Source organism: Protopterus annectens, chromosome 8.part0 (genome assembly GCF_019279795.1).
Source record: "Protopterus annectens isolate FY-2018-M chromosome 8.part0, PAN1.0, whole genome shotgun sequence".
In the NCBI taxonomy this organism is placed as follows: Eukaryota; Metazoa; Chordata; order Ceratodontiformes; family Protopteridae; genus Protopterus; species Protopterus annectens.
Window position 1 is genome coordinate 1808455406 of NC_056741.1, and position 19356 is coordinate 1808474761.

General features: G+C 38.1%; 1 protein-coding gene across 1 annotated transcript in view; it reads left to right on the forward strand.

Moving 5' to 3' along the window:
- Positions 1 to 19356, forward strand: part of HYDIN (HYDIN axonemal central pair apparatus protein) — a 6673197-nt gene that overhangs the window by 4534516 nt on the left and 2119325 nt on the right. Inside the window, exon 54 of the mRNA XM_044079523.1 lies at positions 11557 to 11656. Within this exon, the coding sequence (XP_043935458.1) occupies positions 11557 to 11656 (100 nt within the window). The remainder of the gene's footprint in view (positions 1 to 11556; positions 11657 to 19356) is intronic.

Below are 19356 nucleotides of genomic sequence, written 5' to 3' on the forward strand. Positions count from 1 at the left end.
GCTTGGTAATAGGTACGGTTTATGTTGCAGTATAGAAGCTTGCATTTGTGTCACTGCCAGTTTTGTGGATATGCAGTAGATCAAGCAGGGACTGGTCATTTACAGCTTTGTAAGCCAAGTATAGATTGTCATGTAATGTCTATAGGAGAAGGAAGGGAGAGGGATTCTAGATGTTCTAGGTATCATAGGCTGCCAGAACCCATACCCATTTCTTGTTTTTTTTTTTTTCAAGTTTTGTGAAGAACTTGGACAGTTACACTCTGGAGGAATTTTTTTTTTTTTTTTTTTTTTTTTTGTATTTTGAATTCATTGTATTCTAGTATGGGCCTGATGATGGATGAGTACAGGGGAATGATTACCTCTTCTGACTGAGAGGAAATGCCCTTAGTTATCAGTTGAGCAAGGTGTAAGACTTCCATAACAACTGTGGATACATTGTGATCAAAGTAGAGTATCTTATCCATGAAAATACCTAGATCTGTAATGACAATATCTATTTTAAGCAGGATGTCAGTTATGCAGTAGGTGTACAAGAGTTCCTACAGCTCAAACTGCACAATGCTAGATATTTGATATTCAGCAGACTGTGATACTGACACCATTAGTCTGTTCTAGTTAGGCCTCTTTGATTGATGCAAATGTTTTAGGGGAGCTGTGGATATCACCAAATTGCAATCATCCACAATCTTGGTCAGTCAGAGGATTTTAATTTTAATGTCAGATTTGACATCAAAGCAGTAGATGCCAAATAGAAGTGACCTCAAAACACAGCCCTGGTGTACCCCATTGGTGACGTGGGACACCCGTGCACTGGCCCAGCAATCAAGGACCCTCAATCCTCACCACTAACACTAGTGAGGGGCATTCATATAGGGAAAAGATGATAAATACACACACAGTTTCTCCCTTTCTCAAAAGGTCCCCAATAAGACTCCCCACTGGCACAGCTATAGGGTCCAGATCTTAGCCTAGTGGGCAAGCTAAAACCTCCAGCACCCTCTCTGTCCAACCAGTGCTTCGTGTCCCTGCCCATGTAGCTGATACATACACACACACAAAGACACACACACACACACACACACACACACACACACACACACACACACACACACACACACACACACACACAATTTGAGATAAGCATTTATACAACCACACAGACACTCCTGGGGAAGGCTGGTGCAGGTTCTCCAGCTGTGCCCCTTTTACCCAGACTATACAGTAGAAATCACTGCCACCACCCAGCTAATATTTATCAGCTACTCAAAGGCCCTTATGAAAGGGTGTCCAATTATACTGTGCAATATTATTATCCATATGGTAAGTGCAACTGACCAGTCAAGACTTATTTGGAGTGACTTGGTACAGTATCACTATATACATGCAATGTACTCTTAGAGCTTAAGTTATCTCTACACAAAACAGTCGCAGTTGAAATGTTTAAAAATATTTAATAATAAATAATAAAAACACAAGACAATACTTCTTACTACACAGTCTCAGTCAAGAGTTCAGAGATAACAGAGAAATGTTTAAAATAATACAGGAGAAAAGTTCTGACATCACAGAAAAACAAACTAGTCTAATCTTTCTATTTCCTAGCTATATTTAAGAGAAAACACGGTTCTAAAATCTTACTTACACAGGCAGAGTGGTGTGTTGGATGTTCTCAAGACAAATGCTCAAATGCTGTCATTCTTTGTGTCCTTAAAGTGATAACACAGTACCACTGATTCATTTCAGATTACATATTTTCTTTCTGGATCCCAGACTCTCAGAGTTTAATAGCCTTTTTGATCTTGCAGCTGGTCAGGAACCAGAGCAATAAAAGAAAATATACATGCAAATTCTAGCCATTAACTCTGGTCTCAAAACAATAGGCAGACTGCCTTTATCTAGACATCTCGGCTCTGAGTTTTGACATCAAAAATGGACTTCTCAGCTTTGTTACAGCAGAGTTCACTGTTGTCACACTTTTGCAGTTCCACATTTAACACCATTTTCCCCATTTAAGAGAACAAGCCTGTGGCTTATATTAATATTTACAAATGACAGAATTATCTACAAAATTCTATCTGGCTAGGCTGGCAGACTTCACCTATCTTCACACATCTCCCCCCTCCCCCCGGAGAACTCAAGATAGTTTTTCAAGTGACCCTTGAGAAACGTTGCTTGAGAGGGTTAGGTCTATCTGACTATACCTTACCCCATTCCCTATCTTGAGAGCCCATCTGCATTGGCATTGCTAATCGCAATGCGGTGCTGCACTGACATATCATATGCTTGCAACCCTAGGCTCCATCTTAGCAACTTGGCATTTTGCTGACTGGCTCTGTTTAACCATGTTAGAGGATGGTGATCTGTAACTACAGTGAAATTTCTTCCATACAGATAAGGCTGACGTTTCTGCAGTGCCCACAGTATGGCTAGGCATTCCTTTTCTACACCTACATAGCATTCCTCCCTAGGTTGGAGCCTACGACTGAGATAAACCACTGGATGCTCTTCATCCTCTGAAGAAATCTGGCTAGGTACAGCCCCCACCCCATGGTTCAAAGCATCTACCTGCACAACAAATTCTTTGCTGTAATTTGGACTGGCTAACACAGGGGGTCCTCTCAAGGCTTCTTTAAGCTCCTGGAATACCTGCTCACATGCTGGGGTCCACACTACCTTATCTGGCCTGTTCTTTCTTGTCAGGTCTGTGAGGGGAGCAGCTATAGTACTATAACTGGGGATGAACTTTCTGTAGTACTCTGCTATCCGTAAGAATGCCCTCACCTGCTTTTTGGTAACAGGTGCAGGCCATGCCTGAATGGCTTCTACTTTGGCAGGTTCTGACCTGATCTTACCACTCCTCACTCTATGTCCCAAGTAGGAGACCTCTGACATACCCACCTGACATTTGCTGGGCTTAACTGTCAACCCTGTCTTCTGTAGTCTGCCCAGCACCTCCCTGACATGCTGAAGGTACTCTTGCCAGGAATGGCTGCAGATGGCAATATCATCTATGTAAGCAAGGGCAAACCCTCCTGCTAGGATATGATCTACCAGCGTCTGGAAAGTCACTGGGGAATTTTTCATCCCAAAGGACATCTTTATGAACTCATACAAGCCAAAAGGAGTCACAAAGGCTGACTTCTCTTTAGCACTGGGAGTCAAGGGCACCTGCCAGTAACCCTTGGTAAGATCAATGGTTGTAAGATACTTTGCCCCACCCAGCTGCTCTAGGGCCTCATCTGTCCTAGGCATGGGGTACGCATCTGACTCTGTGTGACTATTTAAATTCCTGTAGTCCACACATAACCTGGTGCTGCCATCTTTCTTTGGCACCACACCACCACTGGGGAGGCCCAGGGACTGTTGGACTCTTGAATCACCCCTAGTTCCAACATCTCCTGTATCTCCTCCCTCAGAGTCTGTTGGACACTCTCAGGCACCCTATAAGGGGCCTGGCTAATAGGCCTTTGGAGTCCTGTATCCACCTGGTGCTGCACCAGGTGGGTGCACCCTGGGTTTCCAGTGAACATGTTCTCAACCTCTTGCAGCACGTATATATGAACACAACAGAGATATTATCAAAATGAACGACAACAATGCCCTATTTAGACATACCCGGATATGTAGAGATGCAGATTTTAAATTTTGGATATTGGAAGAGGTGGTGAAGCAAGAGAGAGGGGGGGACTGGGAAACCAAATTGGAATTTAGAGAGATGGTTTGGCAGTTAAGGTTGGATGCATGTGGAAATTATGGATTGAATGACCACATATCCATTAACCCAGCCCTCAAGATTCTCGCTGACGACCCAAAGAGACACCAATAGATGGTCAATCGTTGAACCTTATGTAAATAAACAAAATATTTAGATTCTGTCCTTATGGAACATGTACATATATTTTATTAAGGGTATACCTTAAAACATAGTTGTTCAACATTATTAAAGGTACAAGAACAAATGTGGTTTTAACACACAATATTTTAATACCTATATATTTTTTATACATACTTTTTATACATATTTTTTACATACACTTTTACATTTTTTTATATATTTATTGGTATTTACATACCAAATCTATGTATTAATAGAAATGAGTATTTTCTCTCACAATTTTTGATGATTTTACTTATACTCAATTTTTATTATATTTATACAAGTTGTAAACAAAATTTTGAAATTTCATGGCCACGAATTCTTATGAATTTTTATAAACTTTCCATTATATTCAAGTGTAAAAAGTGGTCTACAGAACTACCAATGGTTTGGTTTTGTATTACCTCAACAGTAATTAGTGTCAATTAATGGCCAGCCTATTAGAAGTTAAGATTAATTAAGTGTGGGTTTCACTTAGATGTATTTAAACTGAAGATTTGTATGTGCAACAGATTCTGATGAAGTCTCCATATGGGAGATGAAAGCGCTTAATCTGGTTATTTTTTGTAATAAATTGGTGTTTTGAAACGTTTACCTGGTGGTCTGTTGGACTCGGACTTTGATTCAATTGAACCTGAGTTTCCACATTCTACAAAGAGGAAAGCCTTTATTGTTACTGGAGAACAGCGCCTATAACTGCATTTTTTCTGTTTGAGTGCACAAGGTTACATAGTGATTCATGTTTTAACCTAGGTTTGACCAGTTTGTTGTTGTTGTCAGAGTGGAGGATATTGTCAAAAGCCTTAGCTAAGCTAAGGTTAGTAATATTGCAGCAGTAATCATAGGAAAGGCATAGTACAGTTGTGTAAGAACTTCCCATAACAATAGATGTCCGACTGATCTCTTTTGCGTTATCACATCCCTCTCTCCATCCTTCCCACTCTTTTGCCCTTTTTTCTGTTTAGCTGTTTAGACTAAGGTGGCATCCTGTCCTTTCTCCTAGTTTCTGTTGACAGTTTTTTTTTTAGTGACTGCTTGCCTTTGTTACCTTCCTGGCTTTTGGTCTAAGGCAAGAAAGTCCTGATATAGTTTGTGCCCATACATGCCTTAAGCACCACCTAGTATTGGTACACTTTAGTCATATGTCAGATATACACCATGAGAAGATGATGCCTAGGCTTTGGCTTTGGTATCCTGGGCAGATGTATGGCTGTCCCTGGCAGGATATCAAGATGGTTAGTAATATTGCAACTGTGATGAGTTGGATGTGTTATGGTAAGTTCTTCACAACTGTACGTTCCTTAGAAAGATTCACACAAAGCTTGTTTTGCTTATGGAAGTTGCACAGTTTCTGGCTGTGTAGTATTTGTTTATCTTTTACTCCAAAAAAGATTAGACATTAGTGGCTTTAGGCCCTCATGACACTGATGAAGGACTCAAATGCCTGTACCTGAGATATTCTCCTCCTGGTTCTCAAGGAAAAATATGGTAAGAGTGGCCACTAAGGTCTCTTTCCCATCCCTTAATGGACTACTCCACTGTGGCCATATTGGAATGCTCAAACCATCAATCTCTTCCTTTAAAGTTCTGTGGTGTTGCTCCTCAGGATACCTCAACATGTCAGGTGTCTGGTGTATTCTTCAGGACTGGGTGTACATCTGTTACCAAGAAGGGAGAGCTTCATTTGATAATCATGGAAAAGTCAGATGGTGCCCCCATCTGCTAGTCAAGAAAGAGGTACTGGTGACCTCTGAAGTCCATACATCTGAGTCTTCCCAGAGCTTCTCTCTGGACACTTCTAAAAAGTAGAGTCAGAAACTTAACACGTCTTTCCTCCTACATAATCATCTTCTAAAGAGTCTTAGTAGGAATGCTTTTCCTTTGCTTAAGGGTCTTTTAAGGTTTTCAGTCACTACAGTATGCTTCTCCAGCTTCTTCCCATTCAAAAAGGAAAATATTGCACTCTCCTTCAGATAGTGAATCTCAGTCTGATATTGAGGGTATTGAGCTGGATTATACCTTTCAGGTGTCCTCCCCTAACTTCTTTGTGTCAGAATCTGAAGGAAATATTTCTTCAGATTGTCAGGCAGAAGGAATTTCTTTCTTTAACACCATATATCTGATACACAAAGAAGATATTATGACCTTTTACAGGTGGTAGGTGGAAACCCCTAAGCCTTTGGTTCTCCCTCTGTCATTGATGTGCTAGACGATGCCTTTAATACAGCATGTATTTCTACTGAGTGTCAAGCTCCTGCACCTAAAAAAGACATACAGAGTGTCAAAAGTCCTGCAGACCCACACGTTTATTTTCTGTGACCCTGTGATTGATCCATCAGTTATTTGCTTGGCCAAAGGTTACAGCTCTGAACAACGTACTGCTACTAATCTTGTACCCTCAGACAAGAAGTGTAGAGCTTTTGACAGGCATGGGAAAAACATGTATGCATCTTCCACCCTAGCATTCAGAACAGTTAATTTTCAGACATGCCTGGCTCTGTATCTACTGGCAGCTTTTTCTGCTATGAATAAGGCAGTTATTGAGTTACCCTCTTCTGACTTTAAATTTTCATTACTCACCATTATTTCTTCAGTTTCATAGATCACTAAGTATTTTTTGAAATAATCTTATGATGCTGCAAATGCAGTATCAAGAGCTGATGCAGTCGTGTCAGTTATGTGTAGATACACATGGCTAAGATCCCAGAATCTCCCCGAGGACAGCAGTTTTCAAATTCTGAACGCTTTCCTTGTAAAGGGAGTAGTAGTTGGTACGTCATGAGCTTAAGTCTTGAAAATATTTGATAAGGGGACTAAACTCATCCAAGGGATCAAATAAATTTTTCAGTTCCCCTCTTCCCAAATATAACAAAAATTAGTCTTCTGGTCATGGTCCTTTTTATAGAAAAAATATTTAAACCATCTGAACAAAAATCAGGGAAACAGCAACAGTGGCATAGAAATTCCAAGTAAAAGGAGGGACAGCCCGGACTCGATCTCAGTCTAAGAAAAATGACTTGAATATGCCGCTCTTCCATTTTTCTCTCCTCTCCACTCTGGCCATTAACTAATCCTTTCAAGAAATCTTTGTTTGCAGTCCCCTTTGGAACCAGGTCACAATAGATTCCTTGGTGCTATAAATCATTCAGAATGGAAACTGGTGGCAATGAGGTTCTTCCTCTAAAGCTAGGAGTTTACCCTGACCCTCAAAATCAAACCCATCACTTTCCTTCTATCATTTCCCATATACTGTCCTAAAGCATAACAGTTTCTGTACACCAGAGGATCAAAAAGGAAAATCATTCTATTCAATAATTGTTCCTAGTGCCCAAATAAAGAAGCAATCAGGAGATCTGCTCTGGACTTGTCTTTATTAAATCTTCACATAAAAGTTCCAAAATTCAAAATGCTAACCCTTCACTCTTTTCCCCTGATTTCTCCTCCAAGTTTTTTGTTGACTGTGGATTTAAAAGATACCTTTGGCCATATTCCCATTCACAGAAAATTGAGATGCGTTTTAAGGTTTTCAGTTTCTGGTTCACATTTTCAGTTCTTGTCTTTACCATTTCTTCTTTCCACAGCCCCAAGGATATTCACAAAGTGTTTAGCCACAGAGATTGCCTTTTGCAGACTGCAGGGCATTCACATCTTTCCCTACTTGTTGGTGAATGCCTTATTTTTGCAGTCATAGGTTCATAGGTGTTTACTTGGCTAACAACCACAAGGGCCTTTTTAAGCCTAGCCATGCATCACAAATCTCCGACAAGTTCTGATACCCTTGATAAGTATAAGCATGAGCCTGGGAGATGAACCATTTACAGGTTACCTATGTGCATCAGAGACACAGGTGCCAAACCAGGGATGAATTTCTGGTTTCCCATCCAATTGTCCAAGTTGCACTTGAATTGGATTAGGGAGGAACTCTGCTTCGCATGGATGGTGGGCCTGTTCCATTAACGGGGTGGTCTCTGGGATATATACTGCTCTCTCCAGCAGGTTCTATTTATATCACAGGCAAGGTTTAAGTCTTCAGAATGGGTAATTCTGGTACCGTTTGTTTTGTGCATATGCAGGAAGTCCATCAGAGTGGGGTCTCACAATGCAATGTATGACAGGCATAGATCTCCCCTCAAAAGCTTGTAGGCTCTCATCTCAAAAGCCTGTAGGCTTGTTCAAAAAATGTCAAGAATCCTTCCCTTTTTGTCAGAAATCTGTTTCTGGCTTACCTTTCTGTTAAAAAACAGCCCCTTTACCAAGTACAGTTTCTTCAGTTTTCTCAGTAATCAATAACCACAGCAAGGGAATATCTCAAATTTTTGAGATGCATGGTATCCACTGTTCTAATGATCCTATTAGTCAGATTACACACAAAAAAATGTAGTGTTTTCCCAAATCCCCAGAATCAGCACCTTCTGTCTCTTCAGATCCCTGTGCTGAACTTTGTTTAAATAAAAACTGCTTTGATAAATAGATTAATTGCTTCAGAATCCATGACTTCTACCCCCTTTCCTTGCCCTATCCTCACCTGTAAAACATGGATAATTTGGATTTTACTTAAAAGACTATATCCTAAGGAATCCAAGTGCAAGGTCTTTGAGACAGTAAGCATTTGAAATGTCAGGACCTGCCAGAGTAAGTCCCAAAACACAGAAACTGAATGGCTGAAACAATGGACTTATAATATTCTTTTTTCTTCAAGGTATGAAAGTCTCAGAGTTAGTATATATAAGATTGACTGTAGAGTGGGGTCTCCCCCCCCCCCACATTGGGGTGGGGATACAGAGTGGATTTCCCCTGCAAAAAAAGAAGTTTAAGTGTGATATTCGAGATTCACTCTTCTGGATTTCTGATCTTTTTTGTTGGCATCTTGACATTCAGCATTTCGAACATTGACATTTCAGTAGGGAGCCCTTTGAGACCATCATTTTAAGAAAAAGCTTTTTAACCTCAAATTAATGATGACAGTGAGGACTTTCAACGATTTGTAGACTCTAGAACCTTCTTCTGGTAATCACAGACAGTACCATGGTGATGTGGTTTATAAACAAACAATGAGGACAAGATCCTACCCCCATGCAGACTAGCCATGATAACCTGGTAATTGGTGACTCAACACAATCTCTTTCTTCAGCCTAGTCATACTCCAACAGAACAGGATGTAGTGGCAGACATTAAGTTACACCCTGGGGTCTTCTAGGAATTTATCCATCTATGGAGAATTCCACAATAGACAGCTGAAAACATTTTGCTCCAGGACTTCTTGCAGAAAAGCCTGGAAGACATATACCTTTTCCTTCCCATGGCTGGGAATGTGCCTTTATGCCTCCCTTCTTTCTTCGGATAACCAGAGTACTTTAAAGATTAAAGATTGAAAAATACTCTCTCAGAAAAATCATGGTAGCTCCTTTTTGGTCCAAACAACATTGATTATTTCTTACCATGAAAATGTCCAAGGGCAGTTACTAGAAAATTCCCAGAGGATGAATTTATTCATATAGAATAAGGGACCTGTGATTCACCCCAATCCATACTACATCTGACTGTGGATGAAAAAATGTTGCTCCCCATGTGATGCCGTATTTCTGAGGATTTGCAACAAGTATTAAAAGAGGCTAAGAAACTTGCTTCTAGAAAATTGTATTTGGGTAAATTGAAGAGTCAGTCTTAACTGGTGGTGGTTCTCCAGTTTTTCTTGTGAACTGCTCAAATCTGGCCTTTCCTATTCATATATTAAGATTCAGCATTGGGCCATTTCTGATGGTCTGCTCTTTTATTCCCTCTTTTCTGTGTTATCTCAGATGAAACAGTTTTTGAAAGGAGCACTACACATTCATCCAGGTAGGTAATTCCTACTTGGGATCTTAACTTTGACTTATAAAAAATTGCTCTCTTGCCTTTTGAACCAACTCATCAAGCTGATTTAAAGTTCTTAACATGGAAAGTACTTTTATTTACTGCTCTGACTTTGGCTAGGGTATTATCCGAGTTGCAAGTTCTCATGGTGATGCAACCTTATCTTACCTTTCATAGGGACAGGGTATTCTTAAGAGCTGACCCTTACAACATGCAAAAGGCAGTTTCAGAATTTACTTTAAATCAATCCATTCATCTCCCTGTGTTATTTCTTGAACAAGCAAATAAATAAGAATGAGAGAAATATATATATCTATATATATATATATATATATATATATATATATATATAGAGAGAGAGAGAGAGAGAGAGAATCCTACATATTCTAGATGTGTACAGCAACTCAGATATTACATTGGCAGGACAAAAGACGTTCTAGAGCATCCAATCAGATAATTTCCTCTGAAAGTAAGGAGAAAGAACAGCCAGTGTCAAAACAGACAATTTCCAAATAATTATGCCATACCATCCAATTTTGCTGTTCTCATCATGGAAAATCCTTTCCTCAGAAGGACAAAGGTCATTCTCTTTGAGCCATGGTTACTTGTAGAGGATTTTGGAAAGGGGTGGACTTGAAGTATTCTAGAGGCAGCAACTTGGACATTCACCAAACATTATAAAACCAGGGCAAGAGCAGGATTTGCTAGGGCTCTTCTCAGGGGTTCCTTGACTCTGACCATTCTTCCTCCTGCCTAGCCATCTAGGCTTTGGTAATCATCCCATATAGCTTAGGCTACTTCAACAGTGATCTAATGATGAACATAATACATCTGCAATATTAATGCCCTCCATTCTTCCCCTTTCATTTCCTTTTTGGTCTCCTGCTGAATCCTTTTCCTGTATCTAATCCTTTGGTTAGTGTGGGCTTCTCTTTATCCCTTTTTCTTCTTTTCCTCTTAAGTATTCATAATTAGACTTTGTCATCTATATTGGACTCAAAGCCTCCCTTTTTTGTGAGTTAGGAAAGCTCTAAATTTTGGTACCTGTATGACTGTTTTAAACCAGTGCACTTTTGTGCTCTCTCTCTCTGGCATATGGTCTGTATGGAAGGCACCCAATACTGGCCAAGCATTCAATCCTTGGCAGGATATGCCTCGTATAGCTTAAGCTATGGCAACAGTGAGCTATGCAAAAAACTACTGTTGTGGCAAGTTTACTTATTCAACTGTATCTTCTGCCTAGTCAGAATTTCCTAGTTAACACATATAAAATGAATAAGTAAACAAGCAGCGCTGTACTTTTAAGTTTATAGTCCTTTGCCTATTGATATTCTACAACTAAATGTTACAGCAGCAGATGTTAATGAGATGTAAATCCTGGTAATGGGTGAGTACTATTAAGTTCCTTGCTTAGTCTGTCATATGTAGCATAAACCCCAGTCATACCACTCAACCTGTTAGACCAAGAAATCTGGAAAAAGCCTTAAATGATGGGGGGACGAAGGCCCGAAAATAGGGACAATTTTAAATATTGTTCCTACAAACTTAGAAAGTTGATAGAATAACAGGTTTTACATTAGCATGAATTTTCAGAAAGGTATTACGTCTGAAACTCAAATGTCTGTCAATATTTTCTGACTTCAGTCTTAAATGATTTGCCTGAAATCCACACTATTAATAAAATGGACGAAAAATATGAAGAAAAAGCTGGATATTCTGCAAAAATCTGTATAGTTGAGAGGTATGATACCAGTATTTCTCCACTTTATAAGATCAAGGGCTGATAAAGCAAAACTGACTTTAGTGTAAATGTTATCCTTTCATAGGTGCAGATGGTGGGCTTGATTTTGGTGTTATTCGAGTCACGGAGGAGGCCAAGTTCTCCCTGTCATTGAGGAACAAAGGAAAATATGAAATTGGTTACAGGTATGTCAGTTGAGTTATCCCTAGAATATGGAAATTGGAGCATTTTTGGAATTAATATTTACAACACTGTCGTTAGAGTTTATCCTTCAACAAATTTTGTTATGGAAAGAAACAAGTACATTAGGTGAGTTGTATAACCAATGGATTGATATATCTATGTCTGAACTTGGAAACATATCACACCTTTGTGAATATCCCAGCCATCATTTGTATTACTGTTGGCACTTTTGCAAGTCACTTAATCCCTATGGGGCAAATACATGTACCTTTTAAATCACTGCTAATTTTGCAAACTAATTATGTGAAAAGCTGATCTTGCATTCGTGGATCAGTGTCCAATTCTGGTCAGCAGTTACTGTAACATATCTTTATAGTCTCGCATGTGAATGCTCATGTTATTGTGTATTTAGCGCAAGTTATCAGTCAGTAGTGTTGCACCTATTTCAAACTGAGGTTAGAGATGTAGCTGCAGTAAAAGGTGTTGTCATAGCAATGAAACCTAAAAGAAAAGAAAGCCTTTTGTATTGTTGGGGTGGGTGACATGATGGCACATTGACAAGTATTGCTGACTGACAGCGAAAAGATCTCAAGTTCATTTTTTGGCTGGAGTGCTTTTGTGTGGAGTCTGCATATCCTGTCTCTTTCATGTGGATTTTATCTGAGTACTCTAGCTTCCTCTCACAACCCAAAGTTATGTGGCAAGTGGACTGGCAACTCTAAATTGTCCATAGGTATGTATCTGCAGTCTGTGTTTTGCGCATGTGATATATATGAAGAGCCTGGCCACCTTTTTCACTATTTGCCTAGTAAACTCTGTGGATGTCAGCTGTTCATAAGGCTGCTGTAGGAATTGGATGCAGCTTGACAGCATTGATGGGTTATTGAGGTATTCCTAGAGCAGAACTATTATTTTATTTTTTTCTTATTTGTACTTACTGCAGTAAAAAAATAGCAACACGTTTATATGGATATGGCTTATTTTTTAAATAATTATAGTACTGTAATTAAGTCATCTATCTTCTGCATTTATGAGCAACTTGTTTTATTTAAATGTGCAAGTGCTTGTCATTCTCAGATACGTAATGTTAACAAAGTTTAGCTTTGAACAGAAACCGTTATGTGACAGTTGTAAAACTGGTTTTATCACATAAATTCTGATTGTTATCATTTAATTTTCTTAACTTTTTGTTGCTGTAAGAGCATTGGAAATTTGGAAAAAAATATTGGTTTTGTAATATCATCTTTTTCTCCTCTGCTGTAAAAAAATGTTCTTGTTTCCAACTTGCTTCTGGTCATTGTGCTTTTCTTCATACTTTGAATATTTTTTTTGCTTTATTTGGCATTTTACATTTTGCTTTGTGTTTTCATAATGGATATTATATTTTTCATATTATACACTGCATTTTTACAATGCCCATGTAGCTTATTTTAGGGCATAGTGCTGTATTATAAGGACCACTTTGTTCACGCTGGTCTTCATTGAAAGAATTTCTGCGTACTCATGCAACCAGAATTCACATTGTTCTGACATCACACACAAGTGCCAAAAACAGGCATACAGTCCCAACCTACAGTATTCAACTTTTTTGAGCACAGTGCAAAAGTCAAGACTTCTACTAGATGTTCAGGTGGCACAAATAAACTGTGAGGAGAGTGTCACTTCTTATATTTGGCTATACACATGAATGTTAAATACATTAACAATATTTCATTAATTAAGGTCAATAATTCTTCTCAGGTCTGTAGTAAGCATTTTCAGAAAAAAAAGTAAGGCTATGAAACCACTAATCAATATACTCCCCATTTGCAGTTCCTGAAAGGAGTGCCAGACACTGCAGTCACTGATGCTGGGGTTTCCTACTCTTAGTGCAAACCAGTACACACCCATGTAATTACACTATCATGTGCACACACATGCTGGAGAAATCTCTTTTTCCATGTATTCATGTAATTATTCACACTATGATGTCACTATTGTTAATCAAACAAAGGCATAGCAGCTGTTGGAAGCTTATTCAATTTCTTGCAAATAAAATGGTCAGTCAGCATTGATCAACCAATCCTGCAGATCTTCAGTGGCTTGAATCTGGATCACTTTTCTCCTCATTGTGCTTCAAATTGCAACATTTGTCCTCCTTAGGGAAAAAATAGACAATTTTATTTGTAAATTAAAAAAAAAATAGAACCGTAACAGATATATAGACTCCAACTTTAAAGCAACAATCATTATTAATAACATGCAAAAACACCCATAGTTGTCATTTTCTGAATACTAATTTGTCTGTAAAACCACATAAGAACATTAAGAAGTTTACGCCAACTGAAAAACAGTACAGTACTCACTTATGTATTCATTTCAGCAATATGTATTCATTCATAGTCATACGTTAAGTAAAAACTGATGGAACAAACTATTCAGATGAGTTGGTAAAACTACAGAAGTCAGAAGTTGAAATGAAGGAAGGACTGGCTGAATGTGAGGTTTCTCAAGAAGAACTATACCAAGAAGTAGTATAGCTAGTAGAGAGGACATTCAGTGAAAACCTGAGACTTTCTGCTGTCCCAGACAAACTGGAAGGAGCAGATTGCATTCATTTTATGAAAGTAATAAGCAACTGGACAGTTATTCCACAACATGATCTATTAATAGAAAGGGCACATTGTGTCTGTACCTCAAATCTGGCCATGAGAAAGAAACCAAAACTTATACTAGTAAAGATGAAGTCATACAAGTAGAAGGAGCTGCTCATGAAAAAATATGACAAAAAAAGGTATATTAGCATTACCAACTAGGGCACAAAAGTGTTTGCAAAAAAATGAATATTTACTGTATACCAGGCAGTATCATCCTTAGAACTTCTTTGCCGCCAGTCTGAATGTCATCTTCGATCGTTGGTCTGAATGCTTACTTGATTTGCTGGTTCACCAAGCTGTTTTAGATAAGTGCCCCATTGGGGTATTGTTCTTATCTTTTTTCCTTGTTTTTGTTGCTTGTGGGGTTCAGGTCATCCAGAAAGGGTAAATGCCAGTATGGGAGACAGATTTCCCAAAAAGACTGTCACTGGCAGTGTTTATTTTGTCTAGGTGCTTCCCACAACCATATGCCCTGTTCTATTTGTCAGGCTTTCATTCCAAAGTCTCTATGTAGATGGCATTCCTCTTTGGCCAGTTATTTAGAAAATCATTGTCTTAAGCTTTCGGCAAAACTCACTACGGAAGGAACTTCTTGCTCCAAGGGTAAGCCATCCATGAAGGAGAAGGCCAAGAAAGCTAGGTCTCATTCTTTGACTGCACTGCCTCCACTGGATGTCTTTCTTGAGGCTAGTGAAAGCCCGGAAGATCACCTGGTTTCTGAATTGGATTCCTGTGCTGCAACCTCTTCAGAGGTCAAAAAGGGGGTCCTGATGGAGAGATGAAAAGTCAGCAAGCAAACGAGCGCAGTAGTGCTGAAATTGAATTCATCATCAAGTCTTGGTGAGTATCTTTGCGAGGTAGACCCTGTTTTTCACAAAATCTCACCAAGGTGACATTGAAATATAGACTGTATTTATAGAGCATATATCATGGACAGAAGTAAATCAAAAATAAAAAAAGATAGCTGGGTGCACAAGACCCAGGATTAAAAAGTGCCCAAACCTGGTAGGCGCACTGGTGCCTGGACTGGAAAAAATGACAGTATAGAATCCTCAAAATACGGAAACAGTCCTACTGTGGGGCCAGGCCAGGCACAGGGGAGGATGGCTCCCCTGCTGTAGAAGGAAGTAGAAGTCCACAAAAACGAGAAAAATTGATTGGCCAAAGAAGAGCCATAAAGACAACAGAGTGGACTATTGAGAATAAGAAAGAAATTATGTATTGTTGCTATTATGTAAAAAGCTCAGAATTTCCAGACATAAGATATACAGAACGATTAAGAGAGAAATTAGAGGAAAGAAAAATACTTCCGCAGGAAAAACTGTCACAAGCTTCAAATAAAAATTTGCTTTCATTAATACAACAGTTTTTTGAAAAACAGTATATAGATCAAGAAACTTTGATCTCTTTGGAAAAAGAAGCCTGTGAGGAAGTGAAAAAATATAAACAACAAAACCTAGAGATATTTGAAAAATATAAAAAAGAAATATGGACATGGGAAAGAAAGAGATTTGATATGGTGCAATGTTTATGCAAAGGAGAAAGCCAAGTTAACTAATATACAGAAGGCAGTTTCAAAGATATTCAAAGAAAAATACAGGCAAAGGCATCCAGATATGGAAAATTTCACAATAAAAAGACAAAAAACACAAAGATTTAGTGTAGAAAAGACGATTAGTAAAGTTGAAGTTATGGAGTGCCTGTGAAGTGAAGGATTTAATGTAGAAGGTCTAGACAGACTACATCACAGCATGATGGAATGAGTCCCCAGAATAAGGAAAAGCAAGAAGATCAGGAGACGTGAAGAAGAAATACAGACATGAGAAAGGAAAAGAGGTTTAATATGGTGTGATATTTATGCAAAAGATAAAGCAAAACTAACTAATACAAAAAGAGCAGCACCAAAGATATTTGAAGAGAAATATAGGCAAAGGAATCCGGATATGGAAAACTTTACAATACAAAAAAATAAGAAAACTAAGAGGGAAAGTAGAAAAAGAGATTAGTAATGAAGAAGTCAAAGAAATAGAAATATTGAGGTAATGGAACAGCTGCAAAGAGAAGGATTCAGTGTAGAAAATCAAATGCAGAAAGCACCACAACAGGATAGAGCAATAGATATCCAAATTAAGGGGAAACCAGTGGAAGAGGAAGCAACAGGTCAGGTGCCATATCAATATATTTTGGAGCCTTCCACAGGAAACCAGTATAAAAGTTGACTTGAAGCTAGACAGGAAGGAAAGGAACAGGAAACTGTGGAAACTCTGATGCAGTCAATGTTGAGGAGTGATAGGCCAGTGAGTTCCCATATGACAGAACAACAGATGACACAGGATGGAATTGAAGAGAATGTGCCACAATAAGATGTTATAGAACTTTCTATAGAATGCCCGCAGGAAATGGAAAACAATGGATATGCCCTCAGTATGGAAGAAAAGAAGTTAAGAGAAGAGTTGCTTGATTTAATAGACAAAGACAGATATATCAAGATCAATGAGAGAAATAGACTGCAGAAGGTTAATAAAACCCCAAAAGTCAGAAGCTTGATAAAACAAATGAACACAGTAATTAGGACTTTCCATAGAGATCCATGCGATGTAACAGAAGTAAACAGAGTATATATTACTGTGCTGCTAAATTAATAACTGATAAAATTCTACCACAGGAACATAAGGTAGCGAGGGAAAAGGGGCAGGGGCAAAAGCAAATACCATCATGGAAATATCGACTAGAGAAAACTATAAAGCAGCTAAGACAAGAAGTCTCATTGTTAGAAGATTATAGAAGAGGGAACAGATGTGATAAAAGCAATGCACAGAATTAGAACAGACCAGGATCTGTTATGCACTATTGGAGATAACAAACTAAAAATTTCAAAACAGGTGGAAAGACTCAAGATACGAAGATAAATATGAGGGAAAAGCACAAAATAAGCAATTTACTGATGACCCAAAAAAGTTTTATAGAGAATTGGGAAATAAGGCAAATGGAATTGATAGACCGCTGAAAAAAGAGGAAGTAGATACATTTTGGAGCAATATCTATGATAATCCTGTGGAACATAAAGATGCTAAATGGATAGAAAAAGTAAAAGAAAGAATAAGAAGTTTAAAGGTACAGAATATGAAATGGGGTGAAATAACAGCCAGAGAGATTGAAACAAAGTTCAAAAAAGCCTCTAACTGGAAAACCCCAGGCCCAAATGCAGTACCTAACTTTTGGCTTAAAGTATTAACTTCTATGCATGAGGATCTAGCCATGAGTAAAAACTATTTATATGCACACCCCGAACAGACACCACACTGGTTAACAACAGGAAAAACAATGCTCTTATTTAAGAGTGAATCTGTAAGCTACCCTAAAAATTATAGGCCAATTACTTGTCTTCCGACGACGTATAAACTATACACGGAGATTGATGCCGACAGAGTTTATAGTCATTTAGAAGAAAACTCAATTATGGCAGTAGAACAAAAGGGCAATAAAAGAAAGTCATATGGAACAAAGGATCATTTGTTGTTAAAGTTATAGTGGAGAACTGTAAGAAAGGGAAGAATCTAAGTATGGTATAGATTGACTATAAAACAGCATTTGATAGTATCCCACATTCACGGATAAGAGTGCTTAAAAATGTGTAAAGTGCATCCTACACTGATTGATTACATTACAGTAACCATGAAACAGTGGCAGACCACTTTGCAATTAAGCCATGATAAAGGACAGATTATTATCCTAGGGATAAAAATCCAAAGGGGGATATTCCAGGGTGACTCCCTATCACCATTGCTGTTTTGCCTTGCCGTTAATTCATTAAGCTGTTTACTTAACAGCTTAGGTCATGGCTATAATTTGGCTTCTAGAAAACAACAAAGTGTAATGACTTCTCATCTTCTCTTTGTCAATGATTTAAAATTGTATACCTCATTGGATGAGGAACTGAAAGCACAGCTGCAGGTTGTCAAAACGTTTCAGATGATATTAGAATGTCATTTGGTCTTGATAAATGTGCAAAAGCAACCTTTAAAAAAGGAAAATTGCAGCACCAAGAAAACATCAGTTTGGGACAAGAATGTGATATAAAATAACTTGAGTAAGAGGGGGTGTATAAATACTTTGGAATTGATGAAGGATCAGCAATAAAACATGAACAAATGCGAATTTGACTTGAACCTTTGCGCACCATTTTACTGTTAATACATGGCTGAAGATAGATATTGTTGTAAATCAACAACTGTTATTCCTTGAGTTTTTTTCTCAAAGATGCCTATAAAAGTATACAATGTATTAGTGAAATTAACATTCTTACCCAGTTTGTGTTGTTTAGTTCATTGACTATATCAGTAAATGGCTTCTTGGTCAATTTTAGAAAATGTTATATACAGTACCGGCTGGTAAATGAACCTTTTTAGGGTATAGACATTTTAGAGCTGACAGAAGAACCATCTGGTTCAAATGTATTGTTGTTTCTTTCTAATAAAGCACTCTGATCAGGTACTACTGTTATATCACTGGAATCATAATGAACCACTTTGTCATCAAATAGTTATTGTGAACATTGAAAAGAAGACACCTTTTATGATAGTTCAGAAACAGACATCTCTGGTTAAAACACTGCAAAACCTTTGGAAAAAAATATTGAAATCCATTGGGATGGGACAAGCAGGCAAAGTGGACAAAATCAAGCCTGTTCAAATTCTTTTGGTTAGCCATGTCAGAAAACACAGAACCAATGGCCAAAACTCCATAAAAATTGTTTCACTGATGGAAGCCCAACTTAAAACTCAAACCAACTAAGTATCCAAAACAATGACAATTACAACATAGAATTTTAAGTACTTTCATCTTTTACAACAAACTTCTGCAGAAAAAAAACATCATTCTGCTTCCTAGCACTTAAATAATGTATTAATAAACAATCACATGACCAATTACTGTAATTGTCAGTATTAAAAAAAAAAAAAAAACTTTTTTGAAACATGTTGAATTAGATTTAAGGGGAGATACATTTAAGAATAAAACTGAATCCCAATCCCTCTGAGCTACATGCTCTAGGGACCTAAACCTTG